The following is a 23,977-nucleotide window of genomic DNA, read 5'->3' on the forward strand; positions in this document are numbered from 1 at the left end:
ACCCAGTGCCCCCGGGACCTGTGCCACACATTTGCTAATTAGTTGACAAAGATTTGTCTATAGCCTGTGGTTTAGGACCAGCAATTCTGTCTATTCTCTTTTAAGGGGGATAAAATCTGTGACCTTGATTTTAAACTTGAAAACTTTGGGTAAAACTAGTGGGTAGTAAAACTCACTACTCTTTTTATCATGTGGCAGCCCTCCACTTCCATGATAATCCTCTTTCCAAACTCTACTGATGATCATGAAATATAATGTATTTGAAGTAATTCTGGGGAGAATGGCCACCATTTACAGTGTGCTTACTATGTGCGAGGAACTGTGTTAAGCAGTTTCCCCGTATCGTGAGTTTATCCTCGTGACATACCATGAAGCAGATGCTGTTGGCTCTGATTTCCATGTAAAGGGACAGAGAGGCTAGATCATGCCCCAAACTGCCTGGCAAATCAGAACGGAAACCAGATCTGAAGTCAGGACTGTCTGACTCCAGAACTTGAGCTGTCTCAGGTCCTATGCTTTCGGGTGTTATTTTGACACCCTGTTGTGTGGCCTTGCTTTTTAAGAAAACTAGAATTCCTTGTAAACAGTCTCGTTTCTGAGAGTAGTCTTTCCAGGTAGCAAGCGCTGTATTTATCTTGCCATTGGGAAAACAGGACCGAGGGTTGCATGCATCCGCCTTGATTATGCAGCCTGCTAGAGAAGCCCCCTGAGTTCCAGCTCCGCCTGTGGGAGACGCTCGCTCTCATAAAAACAAATTGTGTTGCTCTTTGTGGTTGTTATTGTCTCTTTTTCTTTTTTTTTAAATAAGCATCAAATAAGGTTTTAGATTTTTCTTGCTGGAAGAGATCCCCTTAAAAATGCCAGTTCAGCAAATTATGAATCAGTTTCAGGAAGCTTGCCAGCCAATCAAAACAGTCACTGTAGATTAAGAAGAAAGTGTGATTTCAGTAGAACATTTTAAGGAAGTGCCTGTTAGAAATGATTTGGAAGAAATTTCTATTTGTTAGTGTGACCGAATCCCTAACCCATCTGGGACTCAAATACGAAACAGTAACAAATAACTCATCTGAGCCTGGAAGATATTTCAGGCACATACTTGAGCTTTGATTTTACGTGGAGTTTTGTAGGTTAAAAGCATGAATTCTGGAGTCACTTCACTAATAGGAAGCAAGCCATCTCTCTTCCTTCCCCACTGAGCTGAAATAAGAAAACTAGAGGCAGAATATACTAAATTGCAATTTGATGTCCTGCAGCTGGACAGGTGGGAGGGTTTCATTTCATCTTAATTTCCCCGCCTTCTAAGATTCAGTGCTCTCTCTGGTACCCTACTGTTAAGTGGCTTGAAAATGACCTCCATCGTGTACATCCTGGAAAAGCATATGGTGATGAAATAAATATGTAATCAAATCGTGAACCATCCGCTCTGGATAAGATCACAAGGAAAAGGAACCTACTGTGGAACATTTTGATTGATAGTGTGTAGAATCTTGATATTCAGTACCCATGAAAGGGAGCATTTGCGGCTAATAAAAAATTAGTGATTTAAAAACATACTCCAATTAGGGAGGCAGCCCCCCTCCCCCTCCTGCCTAACCAGGGCAGTCATGGCAGGAAGGAAGGATGACCAACCTCAATATTTAGGAGCCATCAGGAGTTGCCAAAGGGACATCCATCCATTCATTAACGCATCACATGCTTTTTAAGTACCCACAGTGTTCAAAGGCCTGAGGGGGAACACATATCAGCAGGTCCTAGGTCCATTCCTTAAACACCTTCAAAGTTTCCTAGGTGAACTACAGCATGTGAACAAAGGTGACGTGAGCTAGCAAGTGACACAAGCTAAAGGAACAAGGCTATGCGAGTAAGAAGATGGGAAGATGCCTTTTAGGCCTAGAAGAGAGAAAGCTGGGGAACTTTGATTACCCTTCAGTGGGAGGGTAATTTAATGACCCCCTTGCAAGTTGTGTTAACATCAGTTACATTTTGCTTGTTTTGTTGCATTTTGATGCTAACCAGACTTGGTCATGTTATAGTAGGTAGAGACCCACTAATATGAACTAACTTTCGTGGCGCATTGAGTATATGCCAGGCATTATCCTAAGCCCAAGCTTATTTAATTGCAGTCTATTACCCCCCTTTTCACAGGTGAAGAAATCAAGGCACAGGGAGCATAAATAACTTGCCCGAAGAATGTAACTCAGTTAATAGGGTTCAAATCCAGGGAGTAGGACTTTCAGTCTGTACTGCCTTCCACTGTATGCATTGTTCTCTGAGATTTTGAGGTGAGGGGGACTCTCATGAATTGCGAGTTGATCACAGCCGCTCCTGGCATGAGATAGGTGGTCATGCATTTACCAGATATGGGCGTCCTGCTCATCGTGGGATTATTATGCTTAGCCTGACCAATTCTGGGGAGTTCCCAAGGAAACTTAAGGAAGTGCAGTATGGTGGTTATTCCAGAAAGAGCAGGTGTGCTATTAAGGTCATTGTTTGATCTCATCCCTTACAAAGCTTAACAGAGTGTTGATGTCTTCATAGGTGTAACACAGAGAGCGAGTGGTACCAAATCCATGAAAATATCATCAAGAAACTGAATGCACGTTACAATTTGACGGGCTCCAATGCAGGTGAGTGTGTGGGGCTGGCCAACTCTCCCTCCACTTTTCGTTTCAGGCCCTTTTTTAAATGCATCTGTGTAAGAAGGGGATGAACTGCCCTTTGTTTTTCTCTGCGTTCACTTCGTAACTTAAAAATGTGCAGCGAACGATCTGGTACAACTCCCTGTGCTATGATAGGCTTGTAGCTAGAACTCTCTTTAAAAAATGTCTTCTGTTCTGCTTTGAAACAAGGCAGAGTATCTGAATTTGTTCAATAATACCAAGTTGTGAGGCCTCTAAGTTGTTACCAGGTACTAAAACCCAAATGACAAACATGCTTGAGTTCCTGACTGTTGTGTGGAGTAGATTTGATGGATGGAAATGGGTCAGTAAGGTCCAAGAAAAACGTATTTCCCTGCCTGTAGCTGGGAGCAGCACTATGTACTGGGAACAAATATACGGGTTCATGTGTTGAAATTGGCCACGAAGATGAATGATGTTGACTGTAGTGTCACGTATGGAAAAACGTAGGCACATTTGTAAAGGGAACTGAAATATATAGCATTATAAGTTAATATGTGATATGTGGCGCATATTCTTAACCTCGTAACTTCATAGGTATTGCATTATATAGCATATATGGTGACATCTTTGAGTTTGGTCAGTGGACAAAACTGGGTGACTGTTCTTCGCTCCCTGTCCCCCCTCAAGCCCATGTTGAAGCAAAATAAACTATGTAGCTGTGTAGTTTCATTGACATAAAAAAAAAAAAAACCTTCAAATTAAGTAATCTATTTGACTGAATGCATTGTTTTTTAAGAGTAATTTTTAAATGAAGTTGAGTGTAGATATTTATGTTCTGGTCCAACCTGCCTGGTAATCTAGAAGAACAAGAGTCTAAACTCAAACTTTTCGGACCTGTGCCCATCTTACGAGGCCAAACTGACCGACAAAGAAAAAGTGACTGCAGACAGAAACTTTTTTGATTCAGTGAGAGCCTTAAGCATCCACAAGTCACACGTGTGGCAGCATTCAGGTTGTAATGAGTGGTGAGGTCAATTTGTCCTCCCTTTTCCAAGAGTTGGGGAGGGAACTTGGGTTTCATCTAATCCCACAAAGTCCTGCAGCTACCACTAAATAAACAAGAGCCTTGGGCCAGTTGAGGGCAAGGTCCCTAAAGAATTGGGAAGAGGTGGTAGTAGTAGAATACGACGTGAAGTGGTAAGATACTTTATATAAGATTTTATTTATTTATTTGAGAGAGAGAGAGCACAAGCATGGGGAGCGGCAGGCAGAGAGAGAAGCAGGCTCCCCGCTGAGCAGGGAGCCCGATGCAGGGCTCGATCCCAGGGCTCTGGGATCATGACCTGAACTGTAGGCAGACACTTAACTGACTGAGCCACCCAGGAGTGATATTTTAGAAACTGGGATGTGGACTTGTCTGTGAAAGAATTCAAATAGCACTAGTGTATGGACCAAAGAATGTAATTTAAATGTATCCTTAGTAAGATGGCAGAGATACCACTATTTAATACTAATCTTGCCAAATTCGTTGGTAGACTTCTAGACCTGGTTAGTTTTGTTCTAAATCTTTCAGGCTTTCATGGTACCGTGGACTATTTTTTATCATTAATTACTTTTAACCCTGTGCTGTGCAGTTCATTGGGCACTAGCCACATGTGGCTGTTGAGCACTAGATAGGAGGCCGACAGCTCTGGGATTGATGTGTGCCGTAATTATAAAATATATAGTGGATTTCGAAAACTTGGTACTTTAAAGAAAATATAATACCCCACTAATAATTTTCATATTGATTGCATGTTGAAAGACAAGATTGTGGAGATAATGGGTTAAATAAAATACATGACTAAAGTTAACTTTGTTTCTTTTTACTTTTTTGCCTGGCTACTAGAAAATTTTTAATTTCATTGGTAGCTCCAACTGTATTTCTATTAGAGAGTGCTGGCCTGGACTTGATTTAAAGGTTTTTTTCAGGGGCACCTGGGTGGCTCAGTTAAGCATCCAACTCTTGATTTCGTCTCAGGTCATGATCGTGAGATCCAGCCCCACACCGGGCTCCTTGCTCAGTGGAGAGTCTCCTTGAGATTTTCTCTCCCCCTGACCTCCCGCCCCCTACGTGCTCGCTCACACATGCGTGCTCTCTCTCTGTCAAATAAATATATAAACCTTTAAGAAAAAAAAAAAGTTTTTTTCAGTTCTTTTCATGCCCCTCCCCAGGAGTCCCACTACTCCTCATTTGTCTGCATTTACCTCCTATGTGGATAAACAAAAGTAAAACTAACCTAACCCTGACCTTGTGATATTTCCCATGCATTGCCTTCTCTCCCTACCATCACAGATGCAGTCTTGACTAAGCAGCATGTGTTCACCTGCTTCAGCAGATTTTTTTCTCCAACTCCTTATTAACTCCGAAGGCTTTCCTCTTTCCACTACGCCTTATGCAGAACAAAATTCCTCTGTTCTTGGATTGTTTGAAACTATCATTGTCCAGGCTCTGATGTGATTCCCAGCTGCCTCTTGAATCATGGTGAAGGTCTCAATGATGGGTGTGATGTTACACCTCCAGATAGATTCCTAACATAACTGATTCTCTATCCTATGAGGTTAGGGTTCCAGTAAAGCCACACTGCCCATTTCTCTCTTCTTACAGATGAGAGTCATCTCGCAGACAGTATAGCCTCTAAGAGCTTTACCTGTGGAAATAGGATGTCCTAAGTTTGAATGGGATAGTTTTACTGGGATAATAGTAATATTATCTAAGGGTTGTTGGTGAGAAAGTGCACGCAAAGCATGTAGCACAGCACTTGATACATGTAAGTATCTATTCATTGTTAGCTATTGTTGTTGTTTCTCTTTGGAGACATCATCTGGAATATTCTACCCCTTTCTTAAGTCAGTTTCATTTTCTCAGAGTGGATCCTGATTTGATCTCCTTAATGAAGACTTTGAGAATGACACAGTTGGATTATTGATAGGTTAGATCATGGAACCGGGCTTTCCTACTTTGTGTCTCCCATCTTGTCTCTGCTGATTTGATTGCTAATATCCCTTCCCATGGCTTTTAAATTTGTTGTCCTTGTGATTATATAGATGAATTCCAGGAAGGAAGGGCAGCACATTCTGTTTCCTTGGGGAAGTCCAGGTGCTTAGACGTGCTCCCCATATTCCATGTGCTTTGTCAGTTTTATTGACCCATGGACCGCTTATCCTTGCTGGAATCCTGAGTGAGACTACCGTTAAGTGACATCTAAACCATCTTATTCCCCAAGTGCTCCTTTGTCTGTTTACAGCCATCATACTAAAATGAAAAACTGCTTGCTGCATCTTTGGAAAAAATGAAAGGAGCCATTGTACTGTAGAGCCCTGCATGAAAGGTTTCACCTTCGGCAGAATCCATCCTCCATTTTGTTGCCTACTGTGATATTTTGATTCCTGGGCAGCCATCTGTCTGTTTTTATACTTGGCTTCTGCTGCAGAGCCCTGTCTGTTTTCCTGTGCTTATGGCCACCCCTCTCCATACTTCTCCTTTTAAGCCTAAACCCCAGCCAGCTGCCCAAAGCCACCATCTATCTGCCTTCCACTCTTCTGGTCTTTCCACTGAAGTTTCTACCCTTCAGTCTTGGTGGATCGTTGTTCTGTGTCACCTTGATCTATTCTCCGTCTTGTAGAAAGGCAGTTATAAGAACAGAAGAGAAATAGTCAGGAGCTATTTGGCTTTACTATTGGGAGGGAGGCCCTCTAATGCCTTACCTAAAAATAGTGGGGGAAGCGGGGTGCCTGGCTGGCTTAGAAGAGCGTGCAACTCTTGATCTCGGGGTCATGAGTTCGAGCCCCACTTTGGGTATAGCAGTTACTTAAAATCCTTAAAAACAAAATAGTGGGGGTCACCTGGGTGGCACAGCGGTTAAGCGCCTGTCTTCGGCTCAGGGCGTGATCCCGGCTTCTGGGCTCGAGCCCCGCATCAGGCTCCTCCACTGGGAGCCTGCTTCTTCCTCTCCCACTCCCCCTGCTTGTGTTCCCTCTCTCACTGGCTGTCTCTATCTCTGTCAAATAAATAAATAAAAATCTTTAAAAAAAAATAGTGGGGGAAGCAAGGGTACACAGAATTGAAATTGGAAATTGGGGTGTCTAATGTTCAAACTATTGCAGTGGTTAGATCTGTTGACTTCCATTGTTTTCTCCTCAAACCATGGGATTGTTGATGAAATGGCAGCAGTGCAGTCGGATGTTTTCAAGAGAATTGAGTTCATTAAACAAAGTATTGTTTTTTTCCTGCTTTCCTCCACTATTCCTTGATCACTGATACTAAAAAAAGAAAAAAAGAATAGCTTTGAATTAGGTTTGGAAACAAATTCTACCAGCTAATTTACAGGCCCTTTATGTTTCACCGATGTCTTCCTATCTCTTGGAGTTGTAATCTTGTTTAATAGATAAAGGGATTTGTCTAGTTAACTGGGTTTCCCCCTTCTAACTAAAAACTTAACGTTGCAAAGGTACATCAACCACTACCTTTGAGTTTAGAAACTGGGAGAAAATTGCAAGTGATCCGTTTAACTTTTAAAGATGAAAAAAATAATAATTGAATTAACGTATCTCTCTGGTTAGATATAGTTAGGTTGAGTAATTCGAAATTTCCAAAGCTGTGCTCTATGGGAATTTTAAAATCTAAAAGTAATATTGTAAGAATTTGAAATTCTAAAAATATTCATGACATGAGCCTGGCTTAGGTTTGTTGAGCAAATGGTTATTATAAATGTCACCTCCAATAGACATTAGCAATTGAATGCTAGGAATGTGAACCAAGACTGAGCCCGTGTGATTTACTGAAGCAAATTCAGTTCTGTGACTTGAAGTAAATTGTGTAAAATTCATTGGCTGTGGTTCAGTATGTCCTGAGAGAAACTTCAAAATCTTTTCATATTATCTGGGTATTTATGAAATCTAATTTCCTGTAGTTTGCACATGTAGTTTACAGCTAGAAGAAATCATATTGACTAATCAGGTCCATTTCTGCAATCTTTTTTGCCTTAGCAAGATGAGTGTACATGGGTGCATTCCTACCAACCATACATTTTAATCCCCACAGAATATTCAAAGGAATTACCTAGATGAGGAGCCCGTGGGTTCAAGGAGAACAGTTTGACTCTGTGCAGGAAGTGAACAGTGTTCTTTTTTCGGCTGAGGTGAAAGGAGACTTTTGATGATTGGATTGCATTTTGGGGTTGAACATCCTACCCTTATAGTGCAAGGCAGTCATTTAATTCAGTTCTGTTGAAGTGCTAGAATTCTTGAGGATTGTATCAATGCTCCTGATTTTTGAACATTGCATTTAGAAACTTTGCTTTCGAATATTGTTAAAAGAAGCTGGTACTTATTGGCACCATCTGTTGGCTAGAAATGTGGGATGTGACCTTTTTGCTCACTTTTGAAATTCTCTATTAAACCATGCTCTTTTTTTATTCTTTTAAAGTTTTTAATTTTCAACTCAATTTACTTCCAGAAAAGTTACATGAGTAGGACAAAGAATTTCTAATTTCTCAAAGGTTAACATTTTACTACGTTTGCTTTATCCTCCTCTCCATACTTGCTCGTGCTCTTTCTCTCTTTCTCTGTCATCATTTATAGCGTTACTGAATTGGTATAATTCTTAAGGTTGCTTCAGTGCTCCTGGTGTTTCCGAACGTTTCTATGTGTGTATACAGTATACATACAATACACACACACACACACACACACACACATATACAAATATATATACATTTATCACACACACAACACATACATTTTCCCCCCTGAACTGTTTAAGAACAAATTGCAGGCATGATTCCTCTCTACCTCTGCTTACACCAGGGCATGGCAACATAACCAAGCACAGTGATCAGAATCAGGAAATTAACATTGATGTAACACTCGTATCTAGAGATCTTACTCATATTTAGACAGTTTTCTCGATGTCCTTTATAACAAAAGTAACCCAGGCTGTATCACATGCAGTTGTATCTTTTCAGTTTCCTTTAATCTAAACCATTCTCTTTTAATGACAGTGAAGGAAAAAGGGTTCAAAATATGGTATTAAACTATGCTTTAAGGTATTTTTAAAACTTCATGCAGTATTAAAAAAAAAACCCAAATTATTAACTAAGGGAAGTAGTAATTAGAGCTTGATTTTATTCTCCATATTGCTTATATTTTGCTAATTTAGATATAATCATTAGCAATACTGTTTGGAAGATTTGCTATATAGAAAAAATATGGAGGTTATAAAAGCAAGTATTTGAATAAATTAAAATAATTAGATGTTATGTTCTCTGTACATTTAAAAGAAATAGTTTTCAGCCAGTGGCTCACTATGTGCTTTGTGTTTTGAAAAAATCACAAATCAATAATAATGATTATTATTATATACTGGTAAAAAACAAACACCTTTTTAACCTTGACAGAATCCTCATGTATACCATTGAAATGTTGATATCCAAAATCATAAGAAGGACATTTTAAGGTGAAATTTCTCCTCTGTTAAGGAGGAAATGTGAATTTCCTCTGAATGGTCTCATTTACTCCTCTAATTACAGCTTCCGCTCCATGCCAGCGGGCCTCTCTCCATCCCTCATTTCTGGTCAGTAAATTTCTTTTCTGGTTACGACTCACTGAAAGTAAATAGTTTCAGATGTCTCTTCTGTCTTTTAGTTTGATGTTCCATAACTTATTATGTATTCCTTCAGTCTTATTGTTGCTGTAACTCTTAGCCTTGGGCTAACCACGTCTTTAAAGAAAGCATTAGGGGAGCCTGGGTGGCTCAGTCGTTAAGCATTTGCCTTCGGCCCAGGGCGTGATTCCGGCATTATGAGATCGAGCCCCACATCAGGCTCCTCCACTGGGAGCCTGCTTCTTCCCCTCCCACTCCCCCTGCTTGTGTTCCCTCTCTCGCTGGCTGTCTCTCTCTCTCTGTCACATAAATAAATAAAATCTTTAAAAATAAATAAATAAATAAAATAAAGAAAGCATTAAAGTCTTCCCAAAACTTTGAAATAGCAGATCTGTGGACTAGCAGTTATGATTACAGGAGTATTTGTGCATACTTATTGTACCTTTTACATGATAGACCAGAGGCATCCCAGTCGATAGGGTTACCTATTCAGAGATCTCAGGAAAGTGACCCTTTGATTATCCTCAGTGGTGTCAAAATCACATCCTCGTATGAGTTAAGTTGATTTAAAGAAACAGCAATAGGAACATTCACAAACTGAATAATACTGTTTGAAAGTCAGAAATTGAGGTGTGACTATTAAGAAAGGAGAGTGATTTTCTTTTACTTTATCTTTTTCTTTTCTTTTCTTTCTTTTTTTTTTTCCTTCTATAAGTTGGCTTTGAAAGTGCATCTGAAAGTAGAGATACATCCCCAAATTTGAGCATTGGCAGCATTAATAATATAGTGTCTAGATTTTCAAGATGGCGACAGTGTTAAAGGCCAGCTGTCCTTTGGGTAATCAGGTCCCGCTGGACAGAGGATTTAAGCAACTAGGTCCGTCCATCATATAATGAACAATTCAGTAGGCTTCTAGTGCTGTCACAGCTCCCATTTTAGTTTTTTATCTAATTTGGCTGATTTTGACATTCTGGCGTCTTCCTAGTGCTTCTGACTTTTGCTTCATTGACTCATTTTCCAACAGTGCTATCTCACTTGACAGCACTCCTGCTAGGCATTTGGCCCTTTCTTGCCTCCACTCCAGAGATGATGAGATCCTGTCTCTGACCTCTCTGTGTAAATACCTCCCTTATCCCACCAGCGTTTTACCACTTGGTGCAACCAGGATCTACTCCTGAAAGTTCTCTGGCTTTGAGTTAGACCCACATTAGATAAATGCTTTTAGTGCATTTTAAAAGTCAGTTGTCTTAGGAATGCCTTTTGCTCAGTTGGTTGAGTGTCTAACTCTTAATTTCAGCTCAGGTTATGATCTCAGGGTTGTGAGATCAAAGCCCCATGTCAGGTGTTGTGCTAGATATGAAACCTGCTTAAGATTCTCTCTGTCCCTCTGCCCCTCCCCCACTTATGCACATACTGTCTCTCTCTCAAAATAATAATAATATAATAATAAGATACAAGTCAATTATCTTACCTTACAGACTCCACATATAATACTCTAGTACCCAAAACAAAACTCTGTTGATAGGGGCACCTGGGTGGCGCAGTCGTTAAGCGTCTGCCTTCGGCTCAGGGCGTGATCCCAGGGTCCTGGGATCGAGCTCCACATCGGGCTCCTCCGCTAGGAGCCTGCTTCTTCCTCTTCCACTCCCCCTGCTTGTGTTCCCTCTCTCGCTGGCTGTCTCTCTCTCTGTCAAATAAATAAATAAAATCTTTAAAAAAAAAAACAAAACTCTGTTGATAGACTTTATAAATCAAGTACATAGGAGGAAATAGAAGTAAACATTCTTGCTCTGATAATAATGAGGTCCTAAATGTTTTAGAAATAAGTAGATTTTATGGAAGATGATTTTATGAAAGAATCTTTTGCAAGTTTTGCTGCTACCTCATGATGTTAGTGATTTTGTACTAACATCATGTAGTAAGTTTAGAAATCCTAGCAATTATGTTTTACCCTTAGCCCCTACTTCCCAAACACAAAGTATGCAAATACTGTGAAAAAGTAGGGTTTTTAGGAGTGCCTGGGTGGCTCAGTCAGTTAAGTGTCCAACTCTTGGTTTTGGCTCAGGTCACGATCTCACACATCATGAGATTGAGCCCCACATCAGGCTCTGCACTCAGCAGGGAGTCTGCTTGAAGATTCTCTCCCTCTCCCTGCTTTCTCTCTCTCTGTCTTTCTCTAAAATAAATAAATCTTAAAAAAGAAAAGAAAAAAAATAGTGTTTTTAGAGTTTTACTACAGAAGAGCAGCCTGAGGAGCTGCACAGATGCACCCCAAACTGAAACAGCTGTAACTGGTAAAAATCATATATTTAAAAAGCATTAAAATTTGAACATTTTTCTAAGCACATACAGCATATAAAGAGATACTTAGTCAAGAGTCAGACCAAATCTTGATAAGAGTAGAGAGAGTTGGTGACACTTGTGCCACAACCCACTTGCTCCTTCCCACCTGCCCCTGCTCCTCATGATGGATGTTCTGCTCCATGTCCACGAGGCAGAGGTGTCACTCCAAAGAGTGGACCACTGTACCCACCTCCAGTGGATCAAAGATGTGGCCCCGGGGTAGAGGCAGTTCATAAGGAGAGAAAATACAGAAGGCTTCCTGAAAGGAAATGACTTTATTTGAAACAGACTAGGGAGAAATTTAAGTCTGTGGGAATTCTTGAAAGTGGAGACTTTGGAAGAGGGTTTTTTGGGTTTTTTTGTTTGTTTGTTTTTTTAAGAATGAAGAAAAATGAACAGAACCTCAGAAAAATATACCATCAAGTGCACCAATTTATACAAAATGAGAGTACCAGAAGGAGAGGAGAGAAAGAAAAGAGTAGGGAAAATATTTGGACACATACTGGCAGAAAACTTCCCAAATTTGATGGAAAACACGAATCTGTACATCCAAGGAGTCCAGTGACTTCAAGTATCATAAGCAGGAAGAGATCCACACCCAAACACATCATAGTAAAAATGCTGAAAGCCAAAGACAGAATTTTTGAAAGCAGCAAGAGAAAAATTAGTCATCATACACAGGGGAACGAACCCCCATGAAATAACTACCTGACTTCTCATAAAATAGAGTGGAGGTCAGAAGGCAGTGATGACATAATCAAGGTACTGAATGTTTTAAAAAACAAAACAAAAATCCACCAAAGTGTCAATCAAGAATCTTATATCCAGGGGCGCCTGGGTGGCACAGCGGTTAAGCGTCTGCCTTCGGCTCAGGGCGTGATCCTGGCGTTCTGGGGTCGAGCCCCACATCAGGCTCCTCGCTATGAGCCTGCTTCTTCCTCTCCCACTCCCCCTGCTTGTGTTCCCTCTCTCGCTGGCTGTCTCTATCTCTGTCGAATAAATAAATAAAATCTTTAAAAAAAAAAAAAAAAAGAATCTTATATCCAGCAAAATTATCTTTCAAAATTCTAGGCAAAATTAAGACAAGATAAAAAACAAAGAATTTTTTGCTAACTAATCTGCTTTGCAAGAAATACTAAAGTTCTTTAGGCTGAAAGCAAATGACCCAGACCATAATCTAAACCCTCATGAAAAATAACACCACTAGGGATGTGTGGGTGGCTCAGTCGGTTAAGCATCTGCCTTCGGCTTGGGTCATGGTCCCAGGGTCCTGGGATCAAGTCCCATATCGGACTCCCTGCTCAGCAGGGAGCCTACTTCTCCCTCTGCCTGACACTCCCCCTGCTTGTGCTCTCTCTCTCTCCTCCTCTGACAAATAAATAAAATCTTAAAAAAAAAAACAAACCCACTAAAGGTCAATTACACATTTATAAAAGGCAGTATAGATGGCTGTTTCTTCTTCTTTCTTTTCTTAATCTTCTCAACTCAGTACATAGCCACATTTTCTACAGTTCCTCAGGTCGACACTCAGGAGTCTTCAGTGATTCCTTGTTTTCCCTCATTCCCCCACATCTAACATAAAGACGTGACTTCTTCTATGCCAATATGTAGCTTTTTTACCGCTTTTCCCCCATCTTCGTTGTAACCATATCAGCATGGTCTCCATTATTTCCTGCCTTCATATCTCTAGTATGTGTTCGTCAGTTCCACTCTTCATCTTCCCAGTCCCATTTGCCAGATAACCCTAAGAAAACTCTCTTAAAACACAAATTGGATCATGTTTCCTTTATTTAAAATTCTCCAGTGACTTCCTGTTACATTTAGAATAAGAGTAATTAATTATGGCCTCCATGAGTGCTGTTGATTTTTCTGGCTTCCCCTGTGCAATTAGGAATTTCCCCAGCTTCACGTATGTCCGTACACATTGCCTACTTGTATTCATCACTTAGGTCTTTGTCAAAACTCCAGTAATTGAGTATTGCTCATGATAGATTTGCCCCCAAAGCCTCCATAGAACTTCATCGTTCAAATATCCAGGAGATTTGCAAAACTTGGCTTAATCTAGTGGTAAGTGGGCATGCCTTTTGAAAGGACTATTGTCTTTGTGTATGGCACTTGGGACATGTTGAACATCTTTTTTTCATGGACGGTAATTGGTTGATATTCATGGTAGGGAGGACTAAGAACAGAGACACTGTTATTATGTAATAATAGTAGGGGCAGTGGTAGTTGTAGTAATAGCAGCCGACGCTGTTGAATACTTTGTGCTACATATCACCCAAGGTGTTTTATGGAGTCGGTATCATTATTATCTTGATTTTACAGTTGTGGAAACCAGAGCGCAGGGAAGTTAACTTTTGGCAGGGTCGTGAAGCTGTGTGTTATACTTCTTAACTTGCACACTTAATCACAACATGTATCAAATATATTTGTCATTTTATATTTTTGCATTGCTGTACATTCACAGCTACATGTTATTTGGTTCATTGGTGGCAAAATGGCTGATCTAGTCTAAAATTAATTTTGCCTGCTACTTATAAATCATGCTGTGCTTGGCATTTTTTATGTAAAAGTGCAGAATTCCATGAATTTAAAAGGAGCCATCTTATGGAGTGAGTTAACTTCAATTCCTATGAAACTGGAGCTACCAAATAATCAACCCTGTTTGATTTAACGGATACGAATCCTTTCTTTCCTGTACTGCCGCTCTGTAAGCGGAGCTTCATCGTGAAAAAATACATTATTTTGTGACAGACTCTAGATTAATTAATGTCTATGCCTTTGTTTAAAATTAGATATCAAATCATTGTAATTGGCTCTTAAACATCTAGGCAGATAAAAATGTTCAGTTTAATGATTGCTTCTTTTAATAAGAGGAACAGTTCTCCCTTAGCAGTTTCATTTTTGGTACTTAGATTAAGGACCGGGAAAAAAGTGATTGTAAAACATTACTGATATATTTTGTGAAATTAAAAATCTGACCTAATTCTTCAGCTTATTGGTTGTCATAAATTCCTGTTTTTTTCCCAAAAAATCTTCCTTGAACTTTCAAATTCCCTCACTAATTTTTCCTTAGTTTAATATTCCTATCATACTCGTAACCCATTCTGCTTTACATTTTATTTACATGTGTGTGTCTTATGTTCAGTGTTAGATTATCATTCCCTTGGGAGTAAGAACCCTATCATATATACCCTTATATCCCACCTTCTACCCCTCTCTCAAGCTGGAAGTTACTGCCATACACAAAATGGAAGTTTGAATTGCGGCAGGACTAAGCTAGTATACAAATAAAATTTTACTTTTTTAAATTTAATTAAAGACTTTTTGTTTAAGTAGACTTGACATACCATGTTTTATTAGTTTCAGGTATACAACACATAAAATTTTAGTTAGAAGTCCCAGCCCCAGAGATAGCAGGTAAGGTGAGGACAGAGAAGTCAGCTGACAAGGAAGACAATAGAAACAAAACTACTGCTCTGTGAACATACCCTGTGTCATAAATGACCATTCCTGAAAGGATAGGGCTAATCTCAGATCATTGGAATGGGTGAGTATTTGATGAGTCTCTCCTTTGTAGTGATGAATAGTTTCCTCATCTTAGTGCATTATTTCTTGCTGTTCTGGTGACTCTTTACCCAACCTGTTGGTTTTTGTCATGGTAATTAAGGGCCACAATAAAAACAGGATCAGGGGTTTCCTTGGTTGAAAAGTAAGTAGTATTGCAATGGCTCTTTGTGGGTTAGTGCCTGTGGACTCACACTAGATCATGTTTTTTCTTTGTTTTATTGTAAGTACACCCACTCTTGAATGTTGCATGTTGGGTGTTGTGGGGGGTTTTTTCTTTTTAATTTTTTTTTTAATGGAAATTGAGTTGATTTAGGAAGAGCCAAGTAAACTGTGGTGAAGCCCTCAGTTCAACTGGCCTTTCCAATTCGTGACTACCTGTGAGCTCTTTCGTTTGAAGAAATTGAGGCACCTCAAAATGGCAGTACCTTCCCCTCTCCTCCAAATTGGTGTCACTCGGCAAGACAAATGAAATCATTACACCCAGGGCTTTAATCTATATCTTCTAAACCTCCAGAATGAAAGCTGCCGAACCTTCTAACCAAAGTTTAGGATAACGTTCAACTCTTAAATGCAGTGTTCCCCCTGACCCCAATAGTATTTTGTTTGATTGCCCGGTCACTTCCTCATTCCCTGCACGTATCTACTAGCTAGCTTCTCCCTGTTTTCCCCTAATTGGGTCCTCTCTATCCTTTTGCGTTCTCTAGTCTCTATGGCACGTACTGTTTAGAGTACCTTGATGTATTTCTCTTTTTGTGTTTACATATATCCTTCCCTAACACATATTATTTTTCTGTTTTGAATTTTCTTAAGCACTGTCTCTGACTGAATGCTTTTCTTTTCTCATTATTTTATCCTGTTAGGTATTCAACTAATGTTTAAAAAAAAATCACTTATGGTTAAATTCTGGCTCCAATAGGGCAAAACCAGAATTCTAGTCACTTTACCTTCTTCCAGCCCCTACCCCAAATAGCACGATGTCTTTGCTTTTCATTACCATTCAGTTCTTTTCTTCCTTTACACATGCCACATAATGTTACTGGTGTCTCTGATCGGATCCTTTGATGAGAAGTCCTAGTAAACTGATCTTCACTTGCAAAAAAATTACAGGACCTCAAGATTTTTGTGAAATCCATCTGATTCTCTATTTGAAAGCATTGTTTCTGGTACCCCAGATTTGAACAGTGTTCTTCCCGGCAGGAGGGACTGTTCTTATGTACCATGTCTGGCACACACTGCTATTCTACAAATATCAGCTCCTGGTGATGTTAATGGTGATGGTGTGGGTGAGTATTTTGAAGGCAAAAGGACAGAAGTGGGAAGAGAACAGAAACACCAGTAATGGGGGGGGGGGTAGTGGGAGAGCATGAGTCAGGAAGAAATAGCTGCTGGGACAGATGGATTATAACACATGTTAGTTCGTTTTCATCCTCCTGCCTCTGGGTTTTAAGAGGAACCAAGAGCGCCACATGAAAGTATCCCAAAGCTGCACTGACTGTTTCACCATCAAAGCATCCAGACCACTTATACTCCCCTCTTTCATTCCTTGTGGGTATCGGGAGACAGATCCTCCCCCATTCTGTTGCCTTCAGTAACCCAACTCATATGGAATGTGGGCAGGGAGGGGATAAAGGATAACTAAGTAAAAATGGAATGAACATTTAATGAAAGTTCCTGAGTACCTGCCGGATTTAGTCTTATCCTGATAACAGCTCTCTGACACATTCTCTTGGACCCACACACCAAAAAGTGTGAGGACATAACGATGCAATCCTGTCCTGTCCCTCACTTCTTTGGTCCTTGACCCTTGGGTATGCCCCATCTAGGTCAGATTTGTACCCCAGGAAAGGCTGCATCTTCTCTCCGAGCCTAATGCTTTTTTTTTTTTTTAACAAATTTTCCTGTTTTACCACTTTATCGAAAACCAAGCAAACAAACTAACAAGACACTGTTGTTTGTTCCTACTGTTGGGGGAGAACAAAAGGAAGCTCTTAATGTAGCTGTGTGCTCAATAAGCTTTGCGTCTCGTTTTCATTCCACCGTGATTGTTGTCATTCTTACAGTTCGTGTTTGCGATAGCATTGTAGTGCTGTAAATTATGAATGGGGAACGATAACTTGCACATGGTAAGTAATGATACACATAGAGAATCTTTGGAGCACAGATTTATCATCCTCTGGAATCCACCATCCAATATATTTTAAAATTGAGTTCATAGTAGATGTTTACTCAAAAGATACAAAAATACAGATTCGAAGGGATGCATGCACCCTGATGTTTGTAGCAGCATTATCAGTAATACCCAAACTATGGAAAGACCCCAAATGTCCATTGGCTGATAAATGGATAAAGAAGGTGTGGTATATTTATATACAATGAGTATTCCTCAGCCGTCAAAAAGAATGAAATTTTGCCATTTGCAATGACGTGGATGGAGTTAGAGTGTATAATGCTAAGTGAAATAAGACAGTCGGATAAAGACAAATACCATGATCTCATTCATGTGTGGAGTTTAAGAAAGAAAACAGATGAACATATGGGAAGGGAGAAAGGAAAAAAGGAGAGAGGGAAACAAGCCATAAGAGACTCTTAATGATAGAGAACAAACTGAAGGTTGATGGAGGGTTGTGAGTGGGGGATGGGCTGGATGGGTGATGGGGATTAAGGTGGGCGCTTGTGATGAGCACTGGGTGTTGATGTAAGTGATGAACCACTGAATTCTACTCCAAAACCAATATTGCACTGTATGTTAACTGCCTAAAATTTAAATTAAAAACAAATAAGAAATTAGAAAAAAATTGAATTCAGTTTAATGATGACTATAAGGTTTAAAAATAAGTCCGCTTTGATCGGCTTCATTTTCCATCACTAATGTAAGTAAGGGACTTTTTTCCTTTCCTTTTTTTTTTTTTTCTTTCTTGTTTAAACTAATAGAAGAAAAGCAAGAGGGAATTAAAAAGCAGAAAGAGAAGTACCATCTCAGAAATATACGTAGTCATAAAGATGGCATTAATTTCCTTTCTCTAGTTCTTGCCTGAGATTTGGGGAGAAAATGTATCATTCATCTTTTATATATCCCACTCTAGTAATGTCACTATAATTGGGGTTTAAAAAAGATAATTTTACTACTTTACCGACTAAATACCCTTTTATTTGTCACAGTGGCCTGTATCCTGCTAAATTTTTCTCAGTCGAAAATAATGCCATTATGAGTTTCTAATGCACATAATATTAATATATTCTTGGTTTTGTTATAATCACCTTTGTTACTTAAGTTTTTTAAGATTTATTTATTTGAGAGGCAGAGTGTGTGCATGAGCAGGAGGAAGGGTAGAGACAGAGAGTGAGAAAATCCCATGCAGACTCCGTGCTGAGCGTGGAGCGCTGCACAGGGCTCATTGTCATGACCCTGAGAGCATGACCTGAGCCAAAACCAAGAATGGACACTTAACCCAGCGAGGTGCCTCCGTTACTTAAGTTTTTAAAAAATCTCTGTGAATATCCCTAAAATCCTTAAATTATTATATGCCTTTATATTTGTGCCTATCTTTATGGTATTTAGTAACTATTCATAGGTTTTTGTAGAGTTAAAGGAAATGAAAATTCCTGTTTTGAGATCAGTGTCTTCTAGGGCCAGGTAGCCATCGACAGTTGCTGGCATGAGTGTTCATGCAGGGACATCTCCATCTGGCGGAGGGCGGGGGGTGGGGGTGGTCTGGAAAAGAGGGTGTAGGGCCTAGAAACCAGACTTCCTCTTCTTAGTGTTCTGCTTAAGTTTTTTCCAGTTGCTATGACCCTCCTTAAACATGGGAAAGCTCGGATAGTCAAGTTGGAAAAATGTTTTCTAGAAATTAATCCTATAGATTGTTTTGATTTTGTCTGCATAGTAACCTTTCATTTAAAACAATGCTATTATAGTTGTGGGCTTGTTGAAGCAAGTTCAGATCTCCATTCATGCTATTTCTGTCCTTCTATTTTTCACTCTGGTATCTCTCATTTATTTTAGGTTTAGCAGTTTCCCTACAGCTATTACATGGAGACATTGAGCAAATCAGAAGAGAATACTCATCAGTATTTTCTCATGGAGTGTCTATAACGAGGAAGTTGGGTTTTTCTAATATTATTATGCCTGGTAAGTGACTTGGGTTGGACCAAAGGTTGACATATGGGTATTATGTCTGTTTTTGCACTTGAGAAGATTTTCAAATTGTCAGGTTCGAGCAGTTCAAATGGACCATGCTAAAGAAGGAAATGAGGTATATGGTAATAAATAAGCAAAGATTTCTTAAAAGTATCTTTATATTTTGATTATATTAGGGTGGGTAACTTGGAGGGCCGTGTTACATTCTTCTTGACCATAATAAGAAGGAAAACTGGGGTAGGATCCAGAAAATATTTTACCCTTTGGTGGAAAATGTTAGTGAAGTCACTTAGGGGAAATCCTTACAGGGTTTGATAAGAATAATTGGTGAGCAGCAGTTCACCCTTCTTGGAGGATTTTTCTACCCAAGATATGTATGTGTAAATAAGCAGCCATATGCAAATACCATGTGTATTCCTACACCTTCCCTAGTTCTGTTTGAGATCTATTCAGATCTCTTCTAGCAACCTAGAAGGACTCAAAGCGTCTGTTTCTAAGTGGAGAAGGTGGCGGTTACTGAGAGTCACACTGTTCAGGTAAATGCCAGGTCACTACCATTTCTCATTGCTCCACATCCCACCCTCTACAACCAAGAGAAAAGTAGACTAAAGGAAATACTCTCAAATTGTTAACAGTATTTTTAGAAACGAGATCAGGTAAATCTCTGTTTAAATCCCATGTGTGAAAGCAAGGGCGGGAAGTTGCATCTGACAAGGCTCCTGGCACAGCCGTGAGAGGGATGGTAAGACTGCGGCGCATAGAGACCGAATGTGATGCAGAAAGTGACCAGCATTGCCCTGTGGCAGCATCGCGTGATCTCTTTATGCAAATCTGTTCATGCAGGGAAGGCTCAGAGAGAGCCTGGAAATTTCCTCAGATGACCTGACCTGGCTTAGGGACCCGCTCTGCCCGAGCATCTCATGCTAGTGACTGTTTATAGAACTGTTTACTTGGTGGCCTGTTACTCAGTGGCTCTTGCACCCCTTCATTATTTCCTTCAGTTGCTATAAATAACTGGTATTTCCTTTGTAACAAAAAAAGAAAAAACTTCATGCCACTGGGAAGCAAATTGATGGGCAAATCTAATATAAAAAACATATTTCCAAACAGAATGCAGACAGCTGCTGGAAGAATTCCTCAGCTTGGTCTCTGGGCAGTATCATTGAGAAGTGGAAAAACATAAAGCAACAGGACACTTCACTGCTGAAGAATTGTCTGGGATGTGCTGTGCGCATGCCGCTGTTGTCTGGCTTTCACGATGGAAACGACTTTCGTGTGGGAGACGGCTCACTGCTGTCCCTCGGCCGCACCCCGTTAGAGCTGCGAGGTTCGCTCTGCCCAGGGAATCAGTCCTCCCGGACACGGGTCCGCGGTGTTGGGGATGCCAGGAGATTATCTTAAAGCACTTGCTTCTTTTTCTCTTCTCCGTTTTCTCCTGCGGCTTCTTAATCTTCCAAATGAGAAGAAGAAGGGAAAGACGTGTATTTATATAAACGGCTGAAAGCAACTTTAAAACTCAGTGCAATTTTTTACGTTGGCAAACATGTGCTCCTTGTTCTGTTTCCCTTTTTTTTCAGATTGTTGACTTGTCAGTGAATTCTCACTGGCCGCTCTAATGAACACTTGAGCAGAATTCTTCAGTGGGAAAATGTATGGGCACGACATATCTGAGGCCAGTGTTGCACCGACAGTCTGCTGGCATGATTTTCTATTTTCTTTTCACTTTCTAGATTCATCCTTCAGAGTTGATTTGTGTTCTGATAGGGGTCGGGGCAGGTGAGGCCTGTGCTTGGACCCACGGGAAGGTTCATCAACACAGCGGCCGCGTCTCCGCAGAAGGAGTTATCTGCGGTCTTGACACTGACCGGAGCCTACACAAAACTTGTGTTGAGCATCATAGCGTGTAATCAGTGCCAGACTCTTTTTGGAATGGGAAGAACACAGAACAGAAGCTCTCCCCTTGGTCTGGCTGCTGGGAGGGGCACGTGTCTGAGATGTCTCCTAGTGTGAGGAGGTGATCTGGCCACACACTTTCCAGCTGCCATGACCCTTCCCTGTTGTGAAGGGTCGGTCATCCAACGCTTTGTTTCTTAGGGTGTCTAACTTTCAAAGAGGATAAGTCACTTTCTTTGAAGCTCCATCATTGCTACCTACAAACCAGATAGTTCTGCCGAAAGTTCCATCGTCCACTCTCTGAGCCCATGACAGGGAGAGCAGCATAAATATTTTAGTCCGGGCTCACCACTAGAAATGGAAGGAGAGCCACCAATGTAATTTTAACTTTTCTAGTAGCCACTTTGAAAAGAGTGACAAGAAAGAGTTGAGATTAATTTTAATAATGTAATTTATTTGACCCGCTACATCCAAAATATTACCATTTCAGTAGGCAATTCATGTAAAAAATTCTTAACGAGTTATCATACACTCTCATTTTTAACCTCCTTGGAGGCTGGGGAGTGTTGTCCATTTACAGCACATTTCTTTTCAGCCAAGTCACATGTCAAGCCCTCGGTTGCCACATGTGGCAGCGGTTACAGTATTGGACAGCCTGTCTCTAAGTGTCTTAACAGACTGTACTGAATATCGGGAAGCACGGAGTTTCCATCCACCAGACATTTTGGAGCAAAGCCGGCTGATGTGTCCGGAATGTCATGGGAGGTTAGGCTGAGCCCTCCCCCACCCTGAAGGTCCATTCTTATTCTGAGTTTCTGGTTCTTTCTAGGGGAAATGGTCTTTGCTTTAATCATTGCCTACCTACTCTATCTTCCCCATTTGTGCCCTGTTCCCTTGGAGACTTGTTCCCATGTATCAACTGGTCAAACTGTCACTCTTTGTTAGGGAACCCCTAAATTAATACCTTCTGCTACATCCAGTCTTCCGTAGGAGGCCCCTGAAAGGAATTAAGTAAAAGTTGTGGAGTGTTGGAGGCGGGAGGAGTTGAGATTTGGAGGCTCGAGGCTCACCGTGAAAACAGTCGGCACAGCCCGTGTTTCAAGTGGCTGCCTGTGGAAGTAGCTTTGACAGTGATCTCAAGATTTACTTAAGTTTATTTTTCGAGTGTCACTCAGAGTAAGCCTCCTTTTTCTTTGGTTGTTAGGTGATAGTTCACATAAGTCAGAGTTCTCTTTGGCCAAAGTTGACTAGATAATGATTTACAGGCTGGGGTAAGAGAATGTACATGTTTGTCTCATGTTTAAGAAGATATGCAGTTTTGTTCTTTTAAGGATATTATCATTCTTTCTCAGTCTGACAGAGACATGCGTATCAGCAGATGGAATTGCCTGAGATAAGCCTTCTTTTGGTGAAAGCAGGTGGGAGCCAGTATGATATGATTCGATCTTCCTTAAAAATACATCCTAAATCTAACCAAACCTCACCGCCCGGCAGTCCAAGTCACTGGGCCTCCATATCCTCTACGTGCAACCATTTGCCTGAGACCTGAACCCCACGATCATGCTGGGGGAGGGGGTCATGGTCTTTCAGCCAGTGGAGACCACAGTGATCCAGGAGAGGTGGGGGCTGAGGATCTTCCGTGTTATGCTGAGGTGGGTTTCCAGCCCCAAATCAGAATGGGGGAGGGGCTGGTGCCTCCCAAATGTTGAAGTTACAGGCCCCATTACTCAAGGGTGTAGGGCTTTCCCCCAGCTGGTCCTACAGCAGTCCATGCTTGTCCTAGAGTGTGATGGACATCAGGGAGCCACAGCCCATCCCCACTCCTGTCTTGACACAACAGTGTTCTGGCAAGCCTATCATGGGTGCTGTTGTAGCATTTGTCATTGTTTGCTTAATAGGCATAAGCAAAAATTAAAAAGCTATGCCCCCCAAAAGTTCAATATCTCATAATATTCTCCTAAAATAAAACAAAACAAAAACGAGAATGACAGAAAAAAAAGAGAGAACACTGATAGATTTCACAGAAGTGCACTCTATGTGAGAACTCCAAAGTTCAGTTTTCACCCCATCCATAGGTATATCCTTTCTCTGGTCTGCTTTGATTTCCAGTTACCTGTGGAACTGGTCCCTCCCCTCACCCGTGAACATATCATGAAGCAATAGAATCTTGGGTGTGGATGGCATATTGCATTAGTTTCTTACAGCTGCTGTTACAGATCACTACAGATGGGATGGTTGAGAAGACCACAAAAATACTGTCTTCCAGTTCTGGAGATCAAAAGTTGGGACAGGTCTTACTGGGCTCAAAGCAAGCCCTGTCAGCAGGGCTGCATTTCTTCTGATGAGTCTAAGAGACAGTTCAGTTCCTTACCTTATCGGCTTCTGGAGACCGGCCGCACTCCTTGGCTCACGGCCCCACATCATTCCAGCGCCTGCTTCCCTCATCACATCCCCTTCTCTGACTCTGGCCCTCCTGCCTCCCTCTCCCTCTTATAAGCACCCTTGTAATTATATTGAACCTATCCTGATAACCCAAGAAAAATCTCCCCATCGCAAGATCCTTAATTAATCACAGCTGCAAAATCCCTTTTGCTGTGTAAGGTAACATATTCACAGGTTCCCAGGATTAGGGCCTGGACATCTTTTGAGAGTGCAGGGGGTGTCCTTATTCTGCCTGCTGCACACGTGAAGGGCCATGCAACGCAGCCACTGTGTCCATGCATGAATTTCTTCCTCGGGTTCTTGGTGATGGTTTTCTGGCACGTACTT

General features: G+C 40.8%; 1 protein-coding gene across 1 annotated transcript in view; it reads left to right on the top strand.

Moving 5' to 3' along the window:
• DOCK4 (dedicator of cytokinesis 4) overlaps nucleotides 1-23,977 on the top strand; it is a 409,266-nt gene that overhangs the window by 229,331 nt on the left and 155,958 nt on the right. The window contains exons 12-13 of the mRNA XM_040644086.1: nucleotides 2,539-2,627; nucleotides 19,181-19,306. Of these exons, the coding sequence (XP_040500020.1) occupies nucleotides 2,539-2,627; nucleotides 19,181-19,306 (215 nt within the window). The remainder of the gene's footprint in view (nucleotides 1-2,538; nucleotides 2,628-19,180; nucleotides 19,307-23,977) is intronic.

This window comes from Ursus maritimus, unplaced genomic scaffold (genome assembly GCF_017311325.1).
Source record: "Ursus maritimus isolate PB19 unplaced genomic scaffold, ASM1731132v1 scaffold_3, whole genome shotgun sequence".
NCBI classification, from domain to species: domain Eukaryota; kingdom Metazoa; phylum Chordata; class Mammalia; order Carnivora; family Ursidae; genus Ursus; species Ursus maritimus.